This window comes from Podarcis pityusensis (assembly GCF_964106645.2).
Source record: "Podarcis pityusensis genome assembly, chromosome: 13".
In the NCBI taxonomy this organism is placed as follows: Eukaryota; Metazoa; Chordata; class Lepidosauria; order Squamata; family Lacertidae; genus Podarcis; species Podarcis pityusensis.
In genome coordinates this window covers 10,007,702-10,025,388 of record NC_138038.1, presented here as the reverse complement: position 1 = coordinate 10,025,388, position 17,687 = coordinate 10,007,702, and the positions used below count along the sequence as shown (strand labels likewise).

At 46.7% G+C, this 17,687-nt stretch overlaps 1 protein-coding gene and 1 long non-coding RNA gene across 3 annotated transcripts in view; one reads left to right on the top strand and one right to left on the bottom strand.

Moving 5' to 3' along the window:
- The first annotated feature begins 3,354 nt into the window (after positions 1–3,354).
- Positions 3,355–12,351, top strand: LOC308460645. 2 transcript variants are annotated; one of them, XR_013978679.1, is made up of 3 exons: positions 3,355–3,958; positions 8,108–8,164; positions 10,132–12,351. It is a non-coding gene; the product is annotated as an uncharacterized lncRNA (long non-coding RNA). The 2 variants fall into 2 exon arrangements; XR_013978680.1 differs by having other exon boundaries at positions 8,108–8,909.
- Positions 12,352–12,506: 155 nt separating this feature from the next.
- Positions 12,507–17,687, bottom strand: part of VPS25 (vacuolar protein sorting 25 homolog) — a 6,672-nt gene continuing 1,491 nt past the window's right edge. The window contains exons 2-6 of the mRNA XM_080977147.1: positions 17,007–17,152; positions 15,677–15,730; positions 14,431–14,519; positions 13,441–13,516; positions 12,507–13,070 (exon numbers count right to left, since the gene is read on the bottom strand). Coding sequence (XP_080833273.1) covers positions 12,958–13,070; positions 13,441–13,516; positions 14,431–14,519; positions 15,677–15,730; positions 17,007–17,152 — 478 coding nt within the window. The 3' untranslated portion in view covers positions 12,507–12,957. The remainder of the gene's footprint in view (positions 13,071–13,440; positions 13,517–14,430; positions 14,520–15,676; positions 15,731–17,006; positions 17,153–17,687) is intronic.

The following is a 17,687-nucleotide window of genomic DNA, read 5'->3' as shown; positions in this document are numbered from 1 at the left end:
GCCAATGGTTGTCAGTGGTTTTTTTCTAGGGGTACTCAAGGCTACGCAGTACCAGTACCTTTCCCCTGCCCTCCAAAGTTAAAAATTTGGCACTTACTGTAACAACTTCATGGTGAGTACCAGCAATTTTTTTTTTTTTAAAGCACTGGTCTCAAACCCTTGGTAAATTAGGGACTTCGCCTGCAGGCCAAGACAGGATCCGGTGGATTTAGCGGACGAGACCAATAGTGGGTGCAACGGTCAATAAGGTGGTTTCTGCACATTCTGTAGAGGGAAGTGAGGGGCAGGTGGAGCTCATAAACCTGGGAAGGGAGCCATAGCTGTCAACCTTCCCTTTTTTTGAGGGAAATTCCCTTATTCCAGTGCTGTTTCCCACTGTTTTCCCAGATTGTTAGATATCCCGTAGACTGTCCCCGGGACAGGTGAGGCTGCTGATCCCTTATTTTCGAGGCTGCTGATCCCTTATTTTCAAATCTGAAAGTTGACAGCTATGAAGGGAGCCCATCTAGGAGAAGGAAAGCTCTGCTCCGAAACCTCTGAGGTCTTACAGGATATGTTCAGGAGAAGAAGAAGCCAAGGAGTAAAGGCCGAACAAATCTGGAAGTGGAGTCCTTAAGATGGTTGGATGGTGCCTTGTACGCCTCCTTCCAGTGAAAGGGACACCGATTAGGAGGAAAATGGCACTTGCTAATTTCAGGGACCTGTGTGGTGCTGTGGGTTAAACCACAGAGCCTAGGACTTGCCGATCAGAAGGTCGGCGGTTCGAATCCCCACGTCGGGGTGAGCTCCCGTTGCTCGGTCCCTGCTCCTGCCAACCTAGCAGTTCGAAAGCACGTCAAAGTGCAAGTAGATAAATAGGTACCTCTCTGGCAGGAAGGTAAATGGCATTTCCGTGCGCTGCTCTGGTTCGCCAGAAGCAGCTTAGTCATGCCGGCCACATGACCTTAGTCACGCCGGCTCCTTTGGCCAATAAAGCAAGATGAGCGCCGCAACCCCAGAGTTGGCCACGGCTGGACCTAATGGTCAGGGGTCCCTTTACCTTTACCTTAAATTCTAGATGCATGCACGTCTAGAAACAGTGACCGGGATTGAAACTGAAGTTCAATGCATCTCACCATTGTGGGGAACAATTGTGTGACTGGGGGACCTACGTGCCGGCTAAGGCAGCAGCAAACTATTGGTGGGTGATTTCAAGGCTCCTGTTGCACTCTCTTAAAGTTTTTATCTGTAAAGTAGACTATGTACACACTGGTGGCCTAAAATGCAGCAAGGTTGATTCTCCTTGCTGCATTTAAAGTCACATTTGCACACTACAGTGGTACCTCGGGTTACATACGCTTCAGGTTACAGACTCCGCCAACCCAGAAATAGTACCTCGGGTTAAGAACTTTGCTTCAGGATAAGAACAGAAATCGTGTTCCGGCGGTGCAGCGGCAGCAGGAGGCCCCATTAGCTAAAGTGGTGCTTCAGGTTAAGAACAGTTTCAGGTTAAGAATGGACCTCCAGAGCGAATTAAGTACTTAACCCGAGGTACCACTGTATTATACATACTGTGTGTGTGTCTCTTTACTTGATGCAATTATCTGTTTGTTTTCCCCAGCCATCCAGGTTTGCGCCCCGGTGAGGTCACCTGCGTGCTACTAATGCAGCAAAAACAAAGCGGGAGCAGCCGTTACGAGTTACGGGTCTCTGCAGCCACAGCAGGCGCTGCGATTCTCTGGCAGTCTGACGTCACCCCTGAAGGCACACTCCGTTGTCTCCTGAGACGGGGGGGGGGGCGCAGTGGAGCCTTTCAAACACAGGACTGTCCTCTCCAAAGCAGAAACCCCAGGCTACTCGAGCACAGAGGAGGGGCAGAGTTCTGTCCTTCCTCCACCACTGCGTTCACTCGTCTGAGTGCAACGATTTGCTTACGGCTACCAGGCTAGTGCTTAATTGCAAGGGTGCATAATGCCCGAGGAAGGGCTGTAGCCTAGTGGCAGAGCATCTCCCTTGCATGTGGACGGTCATGGGTTCAATCCCTGACTTTTCCAGGTAGGGCTAGGGAATACTCTTGGCCCAAACCCTGGAATGCCGCTGCCAGCCAGTGTAGACCATGGCTAGATGGAGCAATGGCTTGGCTTGGGATAAGGCATCTCCCCAAGATCCTGAGAGTGCCAGCAATATGCTAACGGACAGTGCAGGTTTTGCAGGGAAGGCTGAAAGGTTTGTTATGCTGTTGGCCAGGAAGAAGACAAGGGAGCCTTGCAGGCCCATCTGTGACCGCAGGCCAGAGAATAATTGGAGCAGCGAAAGCAGAGAGGCAGGAGTGGTGAGGCTGCAGGGTTGAATTTCATATTAGTTGAATCACAAGCCCTATCTTTGGCTGTGGCTCTAGTGAATATTCATTAAAATTGCCGGGGTGGAGGGGGTGGGGAGCATATTGTGGTTAAATATGGAGGGAATGGCCCCATCCAGACTTGATTCACCTTGTGGATCTGGTGAAAAGAAAGGAACCTTGTGAAAGGCTGGAAGGGGAGAGAGATTCAGGATGGAGAGACGCTGGTGGACTCCTTATCTCAGCCCCCTATCAGCTATTTCCTCATGTGTTTAATTAAGAGTCCGTCTCCCTCCAAGAGAGCAAGGGCAGATGGGGAAGGTGATTTTTGCAGGAATGCGAAGCCCAGAGGCAGGGCTGAGGCAGGGCTTGCTGGAAAGACACACAAGCACCTTGGAGCCCATGTTAAAGATTGACTGCTCAAGGTCAGCAGGACAGGACGGAAGGGGAAAACCCTGCTTAGGTGGAAGGAGACCCGGCTCAGAGAGCAGCCCCAGGCTGTCCTGTTTGCAAAGTACAGAGGAAGGGAGGTCAGAACCTCAGGGGAAAACAGGGCTTGGCTAGGAACCTGTTTTCAGTGCAGGGCTTCAGCTGTGGAGTGTGAGGATAATGTGCCTCTGAACATGCGCAGAGTGCAGGCATTGGCTTCCTGCAGGGCTGAGCATTAGAACTCGCTTTCGATTCAAGAACATAGCACTCGGAAGCTGTAAAATTACTACCGAGTAACCACAATTCCTCCCCATTATATTAAGGTTAAACTTTGGACATCATTTGCACTATACAGTGGTACCTCTGGTTAAGAACTTAATTCCTTCTGGAGGTCCGTTCTTAACCTGAAACTGTTCTTAACCTGAAGCACCACTTTAGCTAATGGGGCCTCGCGCTGCCGGAGCATGATTTCTGTTCTCATCCTGAAGCAAAGTTCTTAACCCGAGGTACTATTTCTGGGTTAGAGGAGTCTGTAACCTGAAGCGTCTGTAACCTGAAGCGTCTTTAACCTGAGGTACCATTGTACAGTTATACCTTCGATCCCAAACACCTTGCAAGTTGAACGCTTTGGCTCCTGAGTGCCACAAACCCGGAAGCGAGTGTTCCGGTTTGCGAACATTCTTTGGAACCCAAACGCCTGGCACGGATTCCAATTGGCTGCAGGAGCTTTCTGCAGCGAATTGGAAGCCGTGCCTTTGTTTCCAAACGTTTTGGAAGTCAAACGGACTTCCAGAACGGATTCCGTTCAACTTCTGAAGTATGACTGTACATTTAAAGCAGCATCATGCCACATTAAACAGCTCCCCCCCCCCAAAGTCCTGGGAACTGTAGTTTCTTATGGGTGCTGCAGAGAGTTGCCAGGAGACCCCTATTCCCCTTGCAGAGGGACAGTTCTCAAGAATGGTTTAACATCCCACCGCTCTTCTCAAAGAACTCTGGGAATCGTAGCTCCGTAAAGGGAATAGGGATCTCCTAGCAACTCTCAGCACCCTAACAAACTACAGTTCCCAGGATTCTCTAGGGGAAGCCAAAGCTGTTTGAAGTGGTTCAAGGCAGGCTTGAACCTTATCGCTTAAGAAACAAATCTGTGGAGCACGGGGTGAGGGGAGAGAGCCAAGCTAAGCCAGCGGGGAACGAGAGGAATCCGAATCGGTAGGGAGACTATAGAATCTTTTCTTTATGTCGTTCTGCTATTATTGTGTGGTGCTTTTAAGTTTTGCGGCTTATGGAACAGACAAATGGAACAAGCACTTCCCATTGTATTAGAAGCAGGAACAGGAGCCGGCAACCAAGTGGAGGGCTGGAAGATTTCTCCCACAAAGAAAGGTGTTACAAATGTCTGGGGCTTTTTGGCTTAGAAATAAGGCAAGGAAGGCGAGGAGAGGCAGTACAGGGATAGAAAGTTATGCAGGCTGTGAAGAAAGTGGGTAATACGTACTAGAATCTAGGGTCACTCGATTAAGCTGGATAGTGGGAGCGTCTCTGCAGGGTGGTCTGGAGGAAGAAGAGGAGTTTGGATTTGATATCCTGCTTTATCACCACCCTAAGGAGTCTCAAAGCAGCTAACAAACTCCTTTCCCTTCTTCCCCCACAACAAACACTCTGTGAGGTGAGTGGGGCTGAGAGACTTCAAAGAAGTGTGACTAGCCTAAGGTCACCCAGCAGCTGCATGTGGAGGAGCGGGGAAGCGAACCCGGTTCACCAGATTACGAGTCCACTGCTCTTAACCGCTACACCACATAGGCTCTCCTTCACGATGGTTGCCATAACAGTAGCATCTGAACTGAGGTAGAGACAAACAATTTCACTCTCAAAAGTTCTTGGCATGTGAAGAGCATTCTGCAGGCCCTCCAACTGTCCCTATTTTCCAGGGACAGTCCCGGTTTTACAGAAGTCATCCCGGTTTCTGATTTGATCCCGGAATGTCCTGCTTTTCCTTAAAGGTAAAGGACCCCTGACAGTTAAGTCCAGTCGCGAATGACTCTGGGGTTGCGGCGCTCATCTCGCTTTACTGGCCGAGGGAGCCAACGTTTGTCCGCAGACAGTTTTTCCGGGTCATGTGGCCAGCATGACTAAGCCACTTCTGGCGAAACCAGAGCAGCGCACGGAAACACTGTTTATAGGTACCGCCGGAGCGGTACCTATTTATCTACTTGCACTTTGACGTGCTTTCGAACTGCTAGGTTGGCAGGAGCTGGGACTGAGCAACAGGAGCTCACCCCATCGCGGGGATTCGAACTGCCGACCTTCTGATCGGCAAGCCCTAGGCTCTGTGGTTTAACCCACAGCGCCACTTGCATCCCCTGTTTTTCCTTAGGATATCCCTATTTTCATCGGAGAAATGTTGGAGGGTACGGAGTTATACGATACCCAAGCCGAGGAGATAAGAACTATAAAACCTTTAGAAGACATCTGAAGGCAGCCCTGTAAAGTTTTTTGACGTTTAATGTTTTATTGTGCTTTTATATACAGTATGTTGGAAGTTACCCAGCGTGGCTGGTGCAACCTAGACAGATGGGTGGGGTATAAATAATAAAATGATGATGGAATGAGACGTCCCTATTTTCATCAGAGAAATGTTGATGGGTATGATCCTGTTCCTACAGTGAGTGGCCAACCAGATGCCAATGGCAAACCCACAAGCAGGATCTGGGAGCAAGCGGCCCTCTCCTCACTTGCCATTCGCTGCTGGGAGGCAAAACATGGACCTTGTGGCTAGCAGCCGGCTTTCCCTCATCCTCTGTGAATTTTCCTAATCCTCTTTTAAGGTGGCCGTCACAACCTGTTCTAGTGAGCCACCAAGGATTTGTGTACATACTCGGGTTCACCAAGGCTGGCTTTGAACCCCTCGGAAGAGCTCCGCCAAATTGCACAGTGGTGGAAAAACACAATTTATTTGTTGCCGTCACTGCCATAAAGCAGCAGCTCCTTCCATTCGCCTGGACTTCCGCTGAGCTTTGCACCACTTGCGTTCAAGCCATTTCCCTACCAGCTTCATAGCCTCCAATTTCCTGGTTAGCCCAGTAGCCAAACAAACTCCGCTGGGTGGGAAAAGGGTGCTTGGGAACGATCATATTCTGAATCATCTCTGCGTCAAACACAGCAGCAACTTAATGGGGAGCCATGCTAACTGGAAACCATCAAGGGCTCTGGGAAATTCTTTAAGTCCTTCCAGGTTGAATCCTGACAAGAGAGAAGTACTGGGTTTTTTTGGGAGGGGACAGGGGGCGGTCAGGTGTGGAGGATTCCCTAGTCCTGAATGGGGTAACTGTGGCCCTGAAGGACCAGGTGCGAAGCCTGGGAGTCATTTTGGACTCACAGCCATCCATGGAGGCGCAGGTCAATTCTGTGTCCAGGGCAGCTGTCTACCAGCTCCATCTGGTACGCAGGCTGAGACCCTATCTGACCGCAGACTGTCTCTCCAGAGTGGTGCATGCTCTAGTTATCTCTCGCTTGGACTACTGCAATGCGCTCTACGTGGGGCTACCTTTGAAGGTAAGCTGGAGACTGCAACTAATCCATAATGAGGCAGCTAGACTGGTGACTGGGGGTGGCCGCCGAGACCATATACCACCAGACCTGAAAGACCTACATTGGTTCCCAGTACATTTCTGAGCACAATTCAAAGTGTTGGTGCTGACCTTTAAAGCCCTAAATGTCCTTGGTCCAATATACCTGAAGGAGCGTCTCCATCTCCATCGTTCAGCCCGGACACCGAGGTCCAGCTCCAAGTGCCTTCTGTGAGAAGTGAGGTTACAGGGAACCAAGCAGAGGGCCTTCTCGGTAGTGGCACCCACCCCGTGGAACCCACCAGATGTCAAGGAAATAAACAACTATCTGACTTTTAGAAGACATCCGAAGGCAGCCGTTTAGGGAAGTTTTTCATGTTTCGTGTTTTTAATATTCTGTTGGGAGAGCCAGATGGGCAGGGTCTTAATAATAATAATAATAATAATAATAATAATAATAATAATTGTATTATTATTATTATTATTATTATTATTATTATTATTCCAGTGGAGGTAAGGCCTGAATAAACTGGAGTTAGGGGAAAGGAAGTCAGAGTGGGTGAGATAAAGGAAGGGGGTGAGAACAAAGAACAGGCAATGAGGCCGTTCTCAAGAGGTCTAGGGTTGAGGCTACTTGAACGCTGGTTGTGAAGACACTTCCTCACAGGTCCCAGAAGGAAGGGAAAGCTGGACCAGGTGGTGAGTAAGGGAGCAAGCCAGTCCCAAAAGCCAGTGGAAAGAGAGGAGAATCTCCCAGCAGCCTGCACAAACCTGGCAAGCAATTCAGTTGGTAAACAATAACGACAGAAGACCAAAGAGAATTATACAAATTATACTAAAGAAAGGAGTTTCACCGGGCTGGAGACAAGGATTGCACATGGAAGAGTTTGTGCGCATAGAATTTCTCAAATAGACGCACAGCAAATATGGCTGGCCAGAGACAGGGCACTGGCTCCCCCTACAGGCCACAGAGTGACCAAGTTCTATTCTCCTGAAGCCCTAACACAAAAACGTGAGGGTGTCCATTGGAAACAAAAGGAAGAAAAATAAGAGAGGGCAGAGGAAAAGAAGGCAAGTGACACATAAGCAGCTGACAACTTATACTACGCTTTGGTAAGGGTTAGGGTTGCGGGAATATATCTGGCCTCTCTAGAGCTGCATGCTGACCATTATATAAGGCAAGTTTCAGTGGGCAGCCTTTAACAGCTAAATAAATAGCACACAAGGCAGAGAGTTCAAGGGATGATAAAAAAGAGCATCCTTTCTTATCTCTGCTGCCACCAGATTCCTAAACAATAGCACAAGGCTCCTGTTTGAGGGTGTCAGAGGCCATGGACAGGATTGTTAGTGGGTGGAAACAGAGAACTTTTGAACATTGCAGTTTCGAACAGTACTGGGAATTCCTTGTCCTACTTATCACAGAAGTGCAATGACCCAAGATATTCCTTTTGTTCAGGAGCTAGGGGTGTTGAAAGATTTGAAACTAGCTTAAAAATAAAAGGTGTAATATAGATACACCCGTTGCAAGCCACTAAGGCTGGGTGATATAGCAATATATCGGCCAAAACCCGTTTGAAGTTCATATCTTGATAGCGGTTGCTGGCCATCATTTTTGCATGTTCTTCTGATCTTTTTTTAAAAATATGTTTTTATTAAAGATTTCTTAGTTTACAAAAATACGTGCATTGTCTCTTTTTTCAAGTTGCATTTTCTGCAGATCAGTTTCACTTGTTGCGAGAAGTTAGTGTTACATACAGAAGTTCTGATCAAAGATGCTTGTGCTTTTACCCAGGTCTGTGAAAAACATGAACAGCTGCAAGGATGTTGCTTGCCCAGAGTTGGAAAGACGGTGAGATACCTACGAGAGCAGACTGGCAGATGAAACTATTGGACTATGCAGAGATGGCAAGATTAACTGGGAAAATCAGAAATCAGGCATATCAAAATTTCAATAGAGAATGGGACAAATATAGATTGTATTTGCAAGACCACTGTAAACACTTCAACTTTTTAGGCTTTGGATATAACGGAGGACTGTAATTTGGATGGACTTATAATATGCAGGTGGAAGAGTTTTTTAATGAACCCACGGAGGCGAGAAGGGAAGTGCAAGGATTCCCAAGAATTTTGTGTAAAGTTTTAATATTTGCAAGAATATTTTTCTGTGAATGAAATTGTAAAACCAAGTAAACATTTATTTTTTTAATGAAAACAAAGGAAAACAAATGAACTCTTTGCTCTCTCATGGCCTTTGGCACCCCAACTATTTTATGACCCTTTCTGTTCTGCATCCACATACAGCGGTTTGCTTGGCAGGCAGGCCTAATGGAAAGACCACAGGAAGCTTCACTGAACAGTAGCAGTGGAGGAGAGTGCCAACTGCTGAAACTGTGAAGGCCCTGTGTCTCTTCTGCAGATCTTGACACAGCCCCATTGTTGTCCCAGAAGCACATGGATCTCAAAGGTGCCTGGACACTGAGCTGGCAAATGTCAGCTGTTTGCTGCACTGCTTAACTGTTTGGCAATGAAACAAAACCTTAACGGACTGGAGAGCTGGGTCCAAGTGAACACAACGAATTTCAGCAGGGACAAATGTAAAGTTCTGCACTTAGGCATGAAGAATCAGATGCATAAATATAGGATGGGAGACACTTGCAGTAAATGTGAAAAGGATTCTAGGGGTCTTGGTGGACCACAAGTTTAACATGAGCCAGCAGTGTGATGCAGCAGCAAAAAAGGCTAATGCTTATTCTAGGGTGAATCTGCAGAAATATACAGTGGTACTTCGGGTTACATACGCTTCAGGTTACAGACTCCGCTAACCCAGAAATAGTACCTTGGGTTAAGACCTTTGCTTCAGGATGAGAACAGAAATTGTGCAGCAGCGAGGGGTCCCATTAGCTAAAGTGGTGCTTCAGGTTAAGAACAGTTTCAGGTTAAGAACAGACCTCCGGAACGAATTAAGTACATAACCAGAGGTACCACTGTAGTGTCCATTTCAAGGACAGTAAGAGCTGTGGAACATGTGGAACGGTCTCCCTCAGAAGGCAGTAGATTTTCCTTCCTTGGAGGTTTTTAAGCAGAGGTGGGATGGCCATCTGCCATGGATGCTTTAGCTGAGATTCCTGCATTGCAGGGGGTTGGTCTAGATGACCCGGGGGTCCCTTCCAACTCTACGATTCTATGAGAAGAAAAAAGTCACTGGGCATCCTCAGAGAGAGGTACTTTCATGATAAGCTTTCAGCGACATGGCTCACAAACACTTTCCCCTTTTTACAGAAGTGCACACATGTATCTGCCAATAGAGGACAACACTTCATGCACCTCCTTTAATTTTTGTCACACAATAGCACCTGCTAGTCTGTTAGGAATCAGAAAACTCTTTTCCCACCCACTGCTCCGGACTACAGCAACTGCCCCTCTGAATCAGGTTTTTTTTGAGGGACTGGCTGTGCCCTAGTGCCTTCGAGAGGAGTTTGACACACCAAAATGAAGTGGGTGAAGCTTATACCAGGAAGTGTTTCACTCGGCAAAACTCCTGCAGGTCAGGCACAGGAGTGGTGCCAGAAAAGAACAAATGGCTAATCCTCGTCCAGAGCATAAACAGAAGGGTTGCAATGTAGTAAAAAAATTATAATTACTTGACTGTGTCCTAACCACCCCTTATGTGTCAAGCCTGACAAAGGATTCTGGAGAATTCAAAAGACTACATACAACTTTGCGATGTTTTGCTCAGCCTAATAAAGGTGTCGCGTTAATATGGTTTCTGGATTTTCCTTATGGGATAACATGGCTACCATTTTATTTTTTTTAAAGGTCTCCATATGCTTCCTCAGTGGGCCAGGAGCCTGACGTGACAATCCTGAGACAAGATTTCAACACCAGAAAATATGGGTAGGCAAACTAAGGCCCGGGGGCCAGATCCGGCCCAATAGCCGTCTAAATCCGGCCTGCGGACGGTCCAGGAATCAGCGTGTTTTTACATGAGTAGAATGTGTCCTTTTATTTAAAATGCATCTCTGGGGTATTTGTGGGGCATAGGAATTTGTTCATTTCCCCCCCTTCAAAATATAGTCCAGCCCCCCACAAACTCTGAGGGACAGTGGACTGGCCCCCTGCTAGAAAAGTTTGCTGAACCCTGCCATAAGAGCCCTGCCATGAAATTGAAACAGGGCATTTTGACAGACACAGTGGCTCAGCAAGTTAGTCCTCCTTGGTCTGTCAGTTGATTCTTCTCCCTGGCTTGTCAGTTAATTCTTTTCCTGATACTGACCTGGTGGGACGCATGGCTGCAAGTAGCTGCAAGCAGCCCAGGAAGCATGCAATCGACTCAGTTCTGGGAACACTTTGAAACGACCTGACAAGGACTTCTTGGAACAAAGTATGCCTTGGGATCCTCCCTGGGCAGAACTCCATACCAGCCAAGATAATGTTATTTCCCATGTTCCTTTTTGTGTGTACTTTTAAGCCACTGGTTTGCAATCAATTTTACTTTTAAAATACCAAAATGTGCCTTGCGATTTCCCTCGCCACCTGCCCGTATCAGATTGCAAATACCCTAATCCTATTTGGGTTCCTTTCATAAGAGAGTTTTAAAGCGTTCTTGTGGCCAGAACAGTCTTGACACCAGCACATTGGCAGGTTTCTGAGCTTTCGGATTAGCAAAATGGATGGGGTGCAGCGCATGGGGTTAGCAAAATCTTGGTGGCACCTTGCGCTTATCCCTTGGCAGGCCCACAGAGCCACAAAGATGATCATGCCAAAATACGAGGCCCAGAAAGCTTCTCCGCATGGCAGAAACTGGGAGCCGTAGACAGCAGACTCTTGACAATAGCCACAGTTGAACCAGAGGTATTCCAAGTGTCAGTCACTCTTACCTTTCTGCCGCCAGGTAGAGATAGCTGATACAGTGGTACCTTGTTTCCCGAACTTAATCTGTTCTGGGAGTCCGTTCGACTCCCGAAACTGTTCGAAAACCAAGGCGCAGCTTCCGATTGGCTGCAGGAGCTTCCTGCACTCAAGCGGAAGCCATGTCGGACGTTCGACTTCCGAAAAACATTTGCAAACCAGAACACTTACATCCGGGTTTGTGGCGTGCGGGAGCTGATTTGGTCGACAATTAGGCTGTTCAGGAACCAAAGCACCACTGTAGTGGGAGGCTGGCTGCTCACTGCTGTACTTTTATTTTATTTTCCACGGAACTGAATGGCAAGAAATATAACAGGGGACCCCACTGGGGTAGGAGACAAACCTGTCCGCAACAACCAGCAATATCTGGGACAGGTATTATTCCACATCTGAGATACAGCTCCTTTTCTTTCTCCCCCGAACTGAAAAGGTTCCGAGTTTCTGGAATTCAAAAGGTTCCAAGTTGCGCAGGGCTGCAATTGGTGACCTCTTTCAGATGGGGGAAAGATGATCTCCTTCGTTCCTGAGACTGCGCTTACTCAGGTTGTTGGAGCGAAAGGCAAAGCTGGCCCCAATCCAGTGGAATCAAGTGTGACCCTAAACTTCTGGTCCATAAATGTGAATGACTGCCTGCTTGCCGGTCACACACTTGGGAAGGAGAACGAGATGCAGAACACAGACTCTGAAAACTTATTAAATCTGCTCCCCGCAACCCAGCCACAGCAAATTTGCTAGCAAAGTTATGTTACTTTGAAGGCTCTTCAATACATATTTGGCAGCAAAGCCCCAAGCCCTTAGCAGAATTGTTGGAAAGTTTTTACAGTTATTGTTTCTCTGAATTCTTGGGATTGATAAACATGACCGAGAAAGACAAAAAAAGTTGTTGTTTTTTAAATTCTCACAAGTGTCGTATCACTGCCCACCATTAACTCTCAAGGTGTTGCTGGCCAGCAATCTGAGAAAACACACCTTACCGTTTTCGATGATGAAGCTAGTCTGGATAACAAGACAGCTTGCTGACTCCTGGGTAATGTCTTGCAGCCCCTTCATCACAAGGATTAGAAACAGGGGAGACGTAAGGCAGACACAGTTTCACGTTGCCAGGAGGGCAATATTGCTCCGGCTCTTTAGAGAGAGGGAAGTCCTCAAATGCACCAGCAGGAAGCTGGTGTGAGGCTAAAAAATGAAAAGAGGTGATGCGAGTCACGGGGTAGAGAGAGAATAAAGACATGAACTACCCCAGGGGAACAACACACGCATACAGAGACACAAGCACACAGGACTAGTCTTGTAAATAGTGTGGTTTAATTTTGCCTAAAGTCCTCAATGCCTTATCCTGCTGTGGATAGCCCAGTCTGCATGGCCTCCTGCCCTGCTGGAGGGAGACTACTAGGTTTTTGATCCCAACTTTGTGGCTCACAGCTGCAAGCGGCAGGGTCCGTGGTGTGCCCTGGGGAGGCCAAACCCAAAGAGCCCACACCTGCTTCGTGTCAGCTGCACGCCGCCAACGCTCTGGTCCTCTACAAATCTATTCAGAGCATCTTCAGAACACCACAACCCCTCAAAAGGGACAGAAGCAGCAGAGGGGAAGGAACCCGGAGTCGGGCGCCGAGCCGCCAAGACAACACGTTGCCGTTTTGGCCTTTGACGCAAGGAAACCAGAGCACAGAGAAGCCCTTCAACCCAAAAAACACTTTTGCCCAGTCAGAACGGAAAGCCAGAGGAGAAGGTTGGTTAGAAGAACTTGACGCCTCGCCCGTCATCCAGGGTGATGATTTCAGCCTTGTGTTCCTGTTGCAGAGCTTGCAGAGCACGGAGAAGCATGGATTCTTCCAAGCCATGGAACTCTAGGAGAGGAGGAAACAGCCTCGGTTGAGGGATCTGGCAACCACACATAAAAGCTTCCACAAGATAAGCAGCAATCGCTACATCTGGTGGTAGAGAGTTCCACAGTGTAACCATGCACTGGTTCGAGAAATACTTCCTTCTGTCTGTCACTGGATGAACCTGGGATCTAGTATTATGAGAAACAAAGGTTTTCCTCTTTTTATCTACACTGTGCATAATGCAGCCTCACTCGCCTTTTTTCCCCCTAAACTAGAAAAACCCAAAGGTTGTAGATTTTCCTCCTACAGGAGTTGCTCCAACCACTTGATCATTTGGGTTGCCCGTTTCTACACTACAATGCAAAATTCCGCCAGGTGCAAGCAAAGCTACCTTCATTCTCTGTGTCATCGCCATTGGACAGCTCATACAAGGTGAAAACTGAGTTGGTCAACCCATTCTTTGACACCTGGTAACAGAAGAGGGAGGGGGGAAAGAGAATGTTAAAACTCTGACCCGCATTTATCAGTTTTCCAGTCTCAGATCAATAAGTCAATAAAAATGAAGAAAAATGTTAAACACAGCTTTTCGTAAAAGGAAAAAAAATCAGTAGTAGAGCACCAAAGCACAGCAACAAAAATAACAGGAGAAGAGAAAAAACAAACACACACAGTTTGAGCAATGTATCAGAAGGCCTTCGACATTGGGCACTGAAAATACATTAGAATAGACGCCAGGCAAGCCTCCTTGAGGAGAACATTTGAGTTGCGGGATGCCTGCATTGAGAAGGCCTCTCTCCAAACACCATTTGCGCAACCTTCAGAGACAGGCAGGTTCACGCAAGAGATGACATGTTTTTAGTTCCCAACGCGTGCGTGGCTTCAAAGATAAAAACAGCAGCATTTTTAAAACTGTGCTCAGAAACAGACCAGCGGCCCATGAAGAAATGAGATATTATTATTGGAAAACAAAAATCAAAACCAAACAGATGCCGTGGTTAATTTGCTTCTCAAAGACCGCATCTCCGGAAGCCTTTTTCTTACTTTTCAAGCTCTGCAAAGCTGTTCATCAAGACTCAATGCAGGCGATCTGCTTGGGCTGGTGGGCATTTTGTGCTTCCATGACTGCACTGCACAAGCACAGAATTTGCGTATCAGGCAAGGAAAAAAATGTCCCTAGAATCTCAGTTTTCACTGGGGAAAATAACAGCAACTTTCTAGCCCTTAACACTGTGGGGGGTGGGCAGAATGCCTGGTGAAACTTCAGAGTGTGGGAAGGGAGGAAGGAGCGGATTCAAGCATACAGACCTCCATGACCTTAACCAATGGCTTTCAGGAGCACCATTAACCAATATGGGTTACACAGTCCAGAACCTGCTCTTACCCACTGATAGATGAGCTTGCCCCATTCTTCCGGACGCCGCCACATGATCAGAAAGCTAGATTTGTTTTTGTCAAGCCATTCAAGATTCCCTGGAATGAAGCAGAGCACTCACATAATATCAGGGCCCACTTGTACCTAAGACAACAGACACTGAATCTCTCCTGTGTAAGAAGTCGATTACTTCTTAGATGAGTCTGTGCAAAAAAACATTAATGCTGTGATTTTAGTCACACTTACAGTGGTACCTCGCAAGACAAATGCCTCGCAAGACGGGAAAACTCGCAAAACGAAAGGGTTTTTGGTTTTTTGAGTTGCTTCGCAAGACGATTTTCCCTATGGGCTTGCTTCACAAGACGGAAACGTCTTGCAAGTTTGTTTCCTTTTTCTTAAAACCGTTAATACAGTTGCAACTTGACTTCGAGGAGCAACTCATAGCACGCGGTGTGGTAGCCTTTTTTGAGGTTTTTGAGGACTTTGGTGATTTTTGAAGCTTTTCCAAAGCTTTTCCGACACCGTGCTTTGCAAGACGAAAAAACTCGCGGAACGAATTAATTTCGTCTTGCGAGGCACCACTGTACTTGGAAGTAAATCTCACTGAAATTGATGAGAATTGCTGCCAAATAAACATGTTTGGGATTAGGGATTTACATGACCCTCAAATTTCATGATCTTCTTTCTACCCATATAACCATTTTGCACAGCATTATACACAGTGGCAGTTTCCCCCCATCCTGCCACCAAACAGAGAAAGATCCCACCAGAAATTTCAGCTTGAAGCGTATCTTTAAAAGTTAAACACCACAGACTTTCTGATTTCAGGAAATTTCTATCTTGGGGGGGGGGGGGGAAGCATTTTTTGTTCATTTCAGAATATTGACTTAAAATGTCTCCTGATGATTGTATACCCATTTTTATATTCAGCTGAAAAGCTCACACATCTCAAGATTTCAGAAGCAGGCTAATCTGGAGTTCTCAAAACTTCTGTTACCATTTCAAAATCACATCATTTTATCCCTGTTATCAGTGATGGCTGGTTGCTTTCTTTATCCCCAATTGGGATAAAGAAGGAAGTTCAAACTGTCTTATGGGCAGAGAAGTTTCATTTCCTGACCCACCTTTACTTGTGTAAGGAAGATACTTTTGTTTTCCATGCTAGCTGTTAGACCCTGCCTGGCATTTTAAAATGAAAACTGGATAAAACAGTAAAGGCAAAGTTAACTCAAAATCAACACAAACCAGAACCCACCTTTTTTCCTGAGTTCTTCTAACACCACAATGATGGATTCCAATGGGAGCTTTCCTGTTTCACAGTTAAGGAAACAGTCACTTGGCACAGGATAGGAAAAGGGTATACAGAAGTCGAGAAAATAATACAAAGTAGGACAAACTCAACTTAGGACAACTAAAGGAACCTGAAAGGTCTTGGTCTCAGAATTCAGGGCTTTTTTACTCAGAGCAGATCCAATGAAATTAATGAACCACAGTTAGTCATGTTTATTAAATTCAAAGACTGTGCTTGGAGCAAAAAGGTGAAGCATTCTAGTTTCTCAAGGAGATGGCTCTTCTCTTTGCTGCAGTAACGCAGCAGATATGGTAACTTGCCCATCAAACCAAGCATGCAACCAACCCAACTCAGAATTTGGTCACTGAACTGGAAGGGGTTAAAATGACATTAACTCAACCCTTTGCTTGAAGGGCAGGACCATCCACCAACCTCTCAACAGATCCACTAAGGCAACCCCAAACATGTGCAGAAAGCAGACACCTGCAAAGCAAATAGCTTGAGACGTTTCAAGTAATTAAGTTCCATGTTGCAGGGGACGAAAACTATGGAGAAGTTTGATTCCACCTTGAATTTATGTTGCAAAATTGGCTTCCTAATACTGTGCCGAGTAAGAAAACCCATCATCAACAAAAGCACAAAAGCAGGTCACTGCAGAAAAACAACCACCTGTTTTATAGTAAGAGTAAAATAGTTGCATTGTACTTTTTAATGAACTAAAGTGGCAGGGTTGGGCAGAAAGTTCATTTCGCAGAACTCAAGAAGAGAGATATTCTGTGTAACCGAAATGTATTCTGATACAATTTGCCAACCAGGAAATGTCAGCTACTGTCATCTAAGTCCCTCTGTTTTTAATAGATCCAACAGGGCAACTAATATTTTGAGGACATCTGCTCAACAATGACCCAGACTGCAATACAGAGGGATGACATTTCAAAGAAAAATGAGTATAAAAAAAAGTTTGGGAAGCAAAAACTTATCTCCTGCTCAGCAAAACTAAAAAGGATAAAAGAGAACGCACATGCTGTTCTGGCCCAAGATGAGGATAGAGCTGCTGACCTAGAAAAAAACACTTGTTTAAAAATGCAAAGTCATTCTGTGTGCTTTTCCTTGTTCTGCACTTGTGCAGCAACCCAACGAACAATTGCTGCAAGCCTGAACTGCTTCCAAGCCTGAACTGTGAACTGTTCTTCCATGACAGCAGCCAGCACTTTCATCTAAAGAAACAGCAAAATTCCTTTGCCTGCTCACCAGGGTAGGTAAGACAGCCACAGGCCAGGGGGAGGAAGGATACGCTGCAGTTTCCAGTTGTTGAACAGTGGGCTCTCCTGCGCCTCTGCGACAGTCATGGTGTAGAGCTTGTTGAGGCGGCAATAGGAAAGCACTAAGGAACACCAAGCCGTCAGCTGCTTCTGCCTCGTGTCCACATTGGGCTGCAACCTAATGGAATCACAGGGACAGCTATAGCTCAGTCCATTTCAGAAATCCAGCTAAGCTAGTTCCAAAACAGAATCAAGAATTAGAAACTTCCCAGCTCCTGTCAGAAAACCCTGGTGGTGATGATGATGATGTTCTGGGCCCAGCCGCGTGACTCAGGAGAGCTCAGAGACCCTTGGCTGAAGCAACCGCTGCTTTCCCCCCTGAGCTGGCCAACAGATGTGCCTCACATGAAAAATAGGGACAATGGCTGCCGAGACCATATAACACCGGTCCTGAAAGACCTCCATTGGCTCCCAGTACATTTCTGAGCACAATTCAAATCGTTGGTACTGACCTTTAAAGCCCTAAACGGCCCAGTATACCTAAAGGAGCCTCTCCACCCCATGGCTGTCAACTTTTCCCTTTTCTTGCGAGGAATCCTATTCGGAATAAGAGAATTTCCCTTAAAAAAAGGGGAAAGTTGACAGCTATGCTCCACCCCCATTGTTCAGCCTGGACACTGAGGTCCAGCTCCAAGGGCCTTCTGGCGATTCCC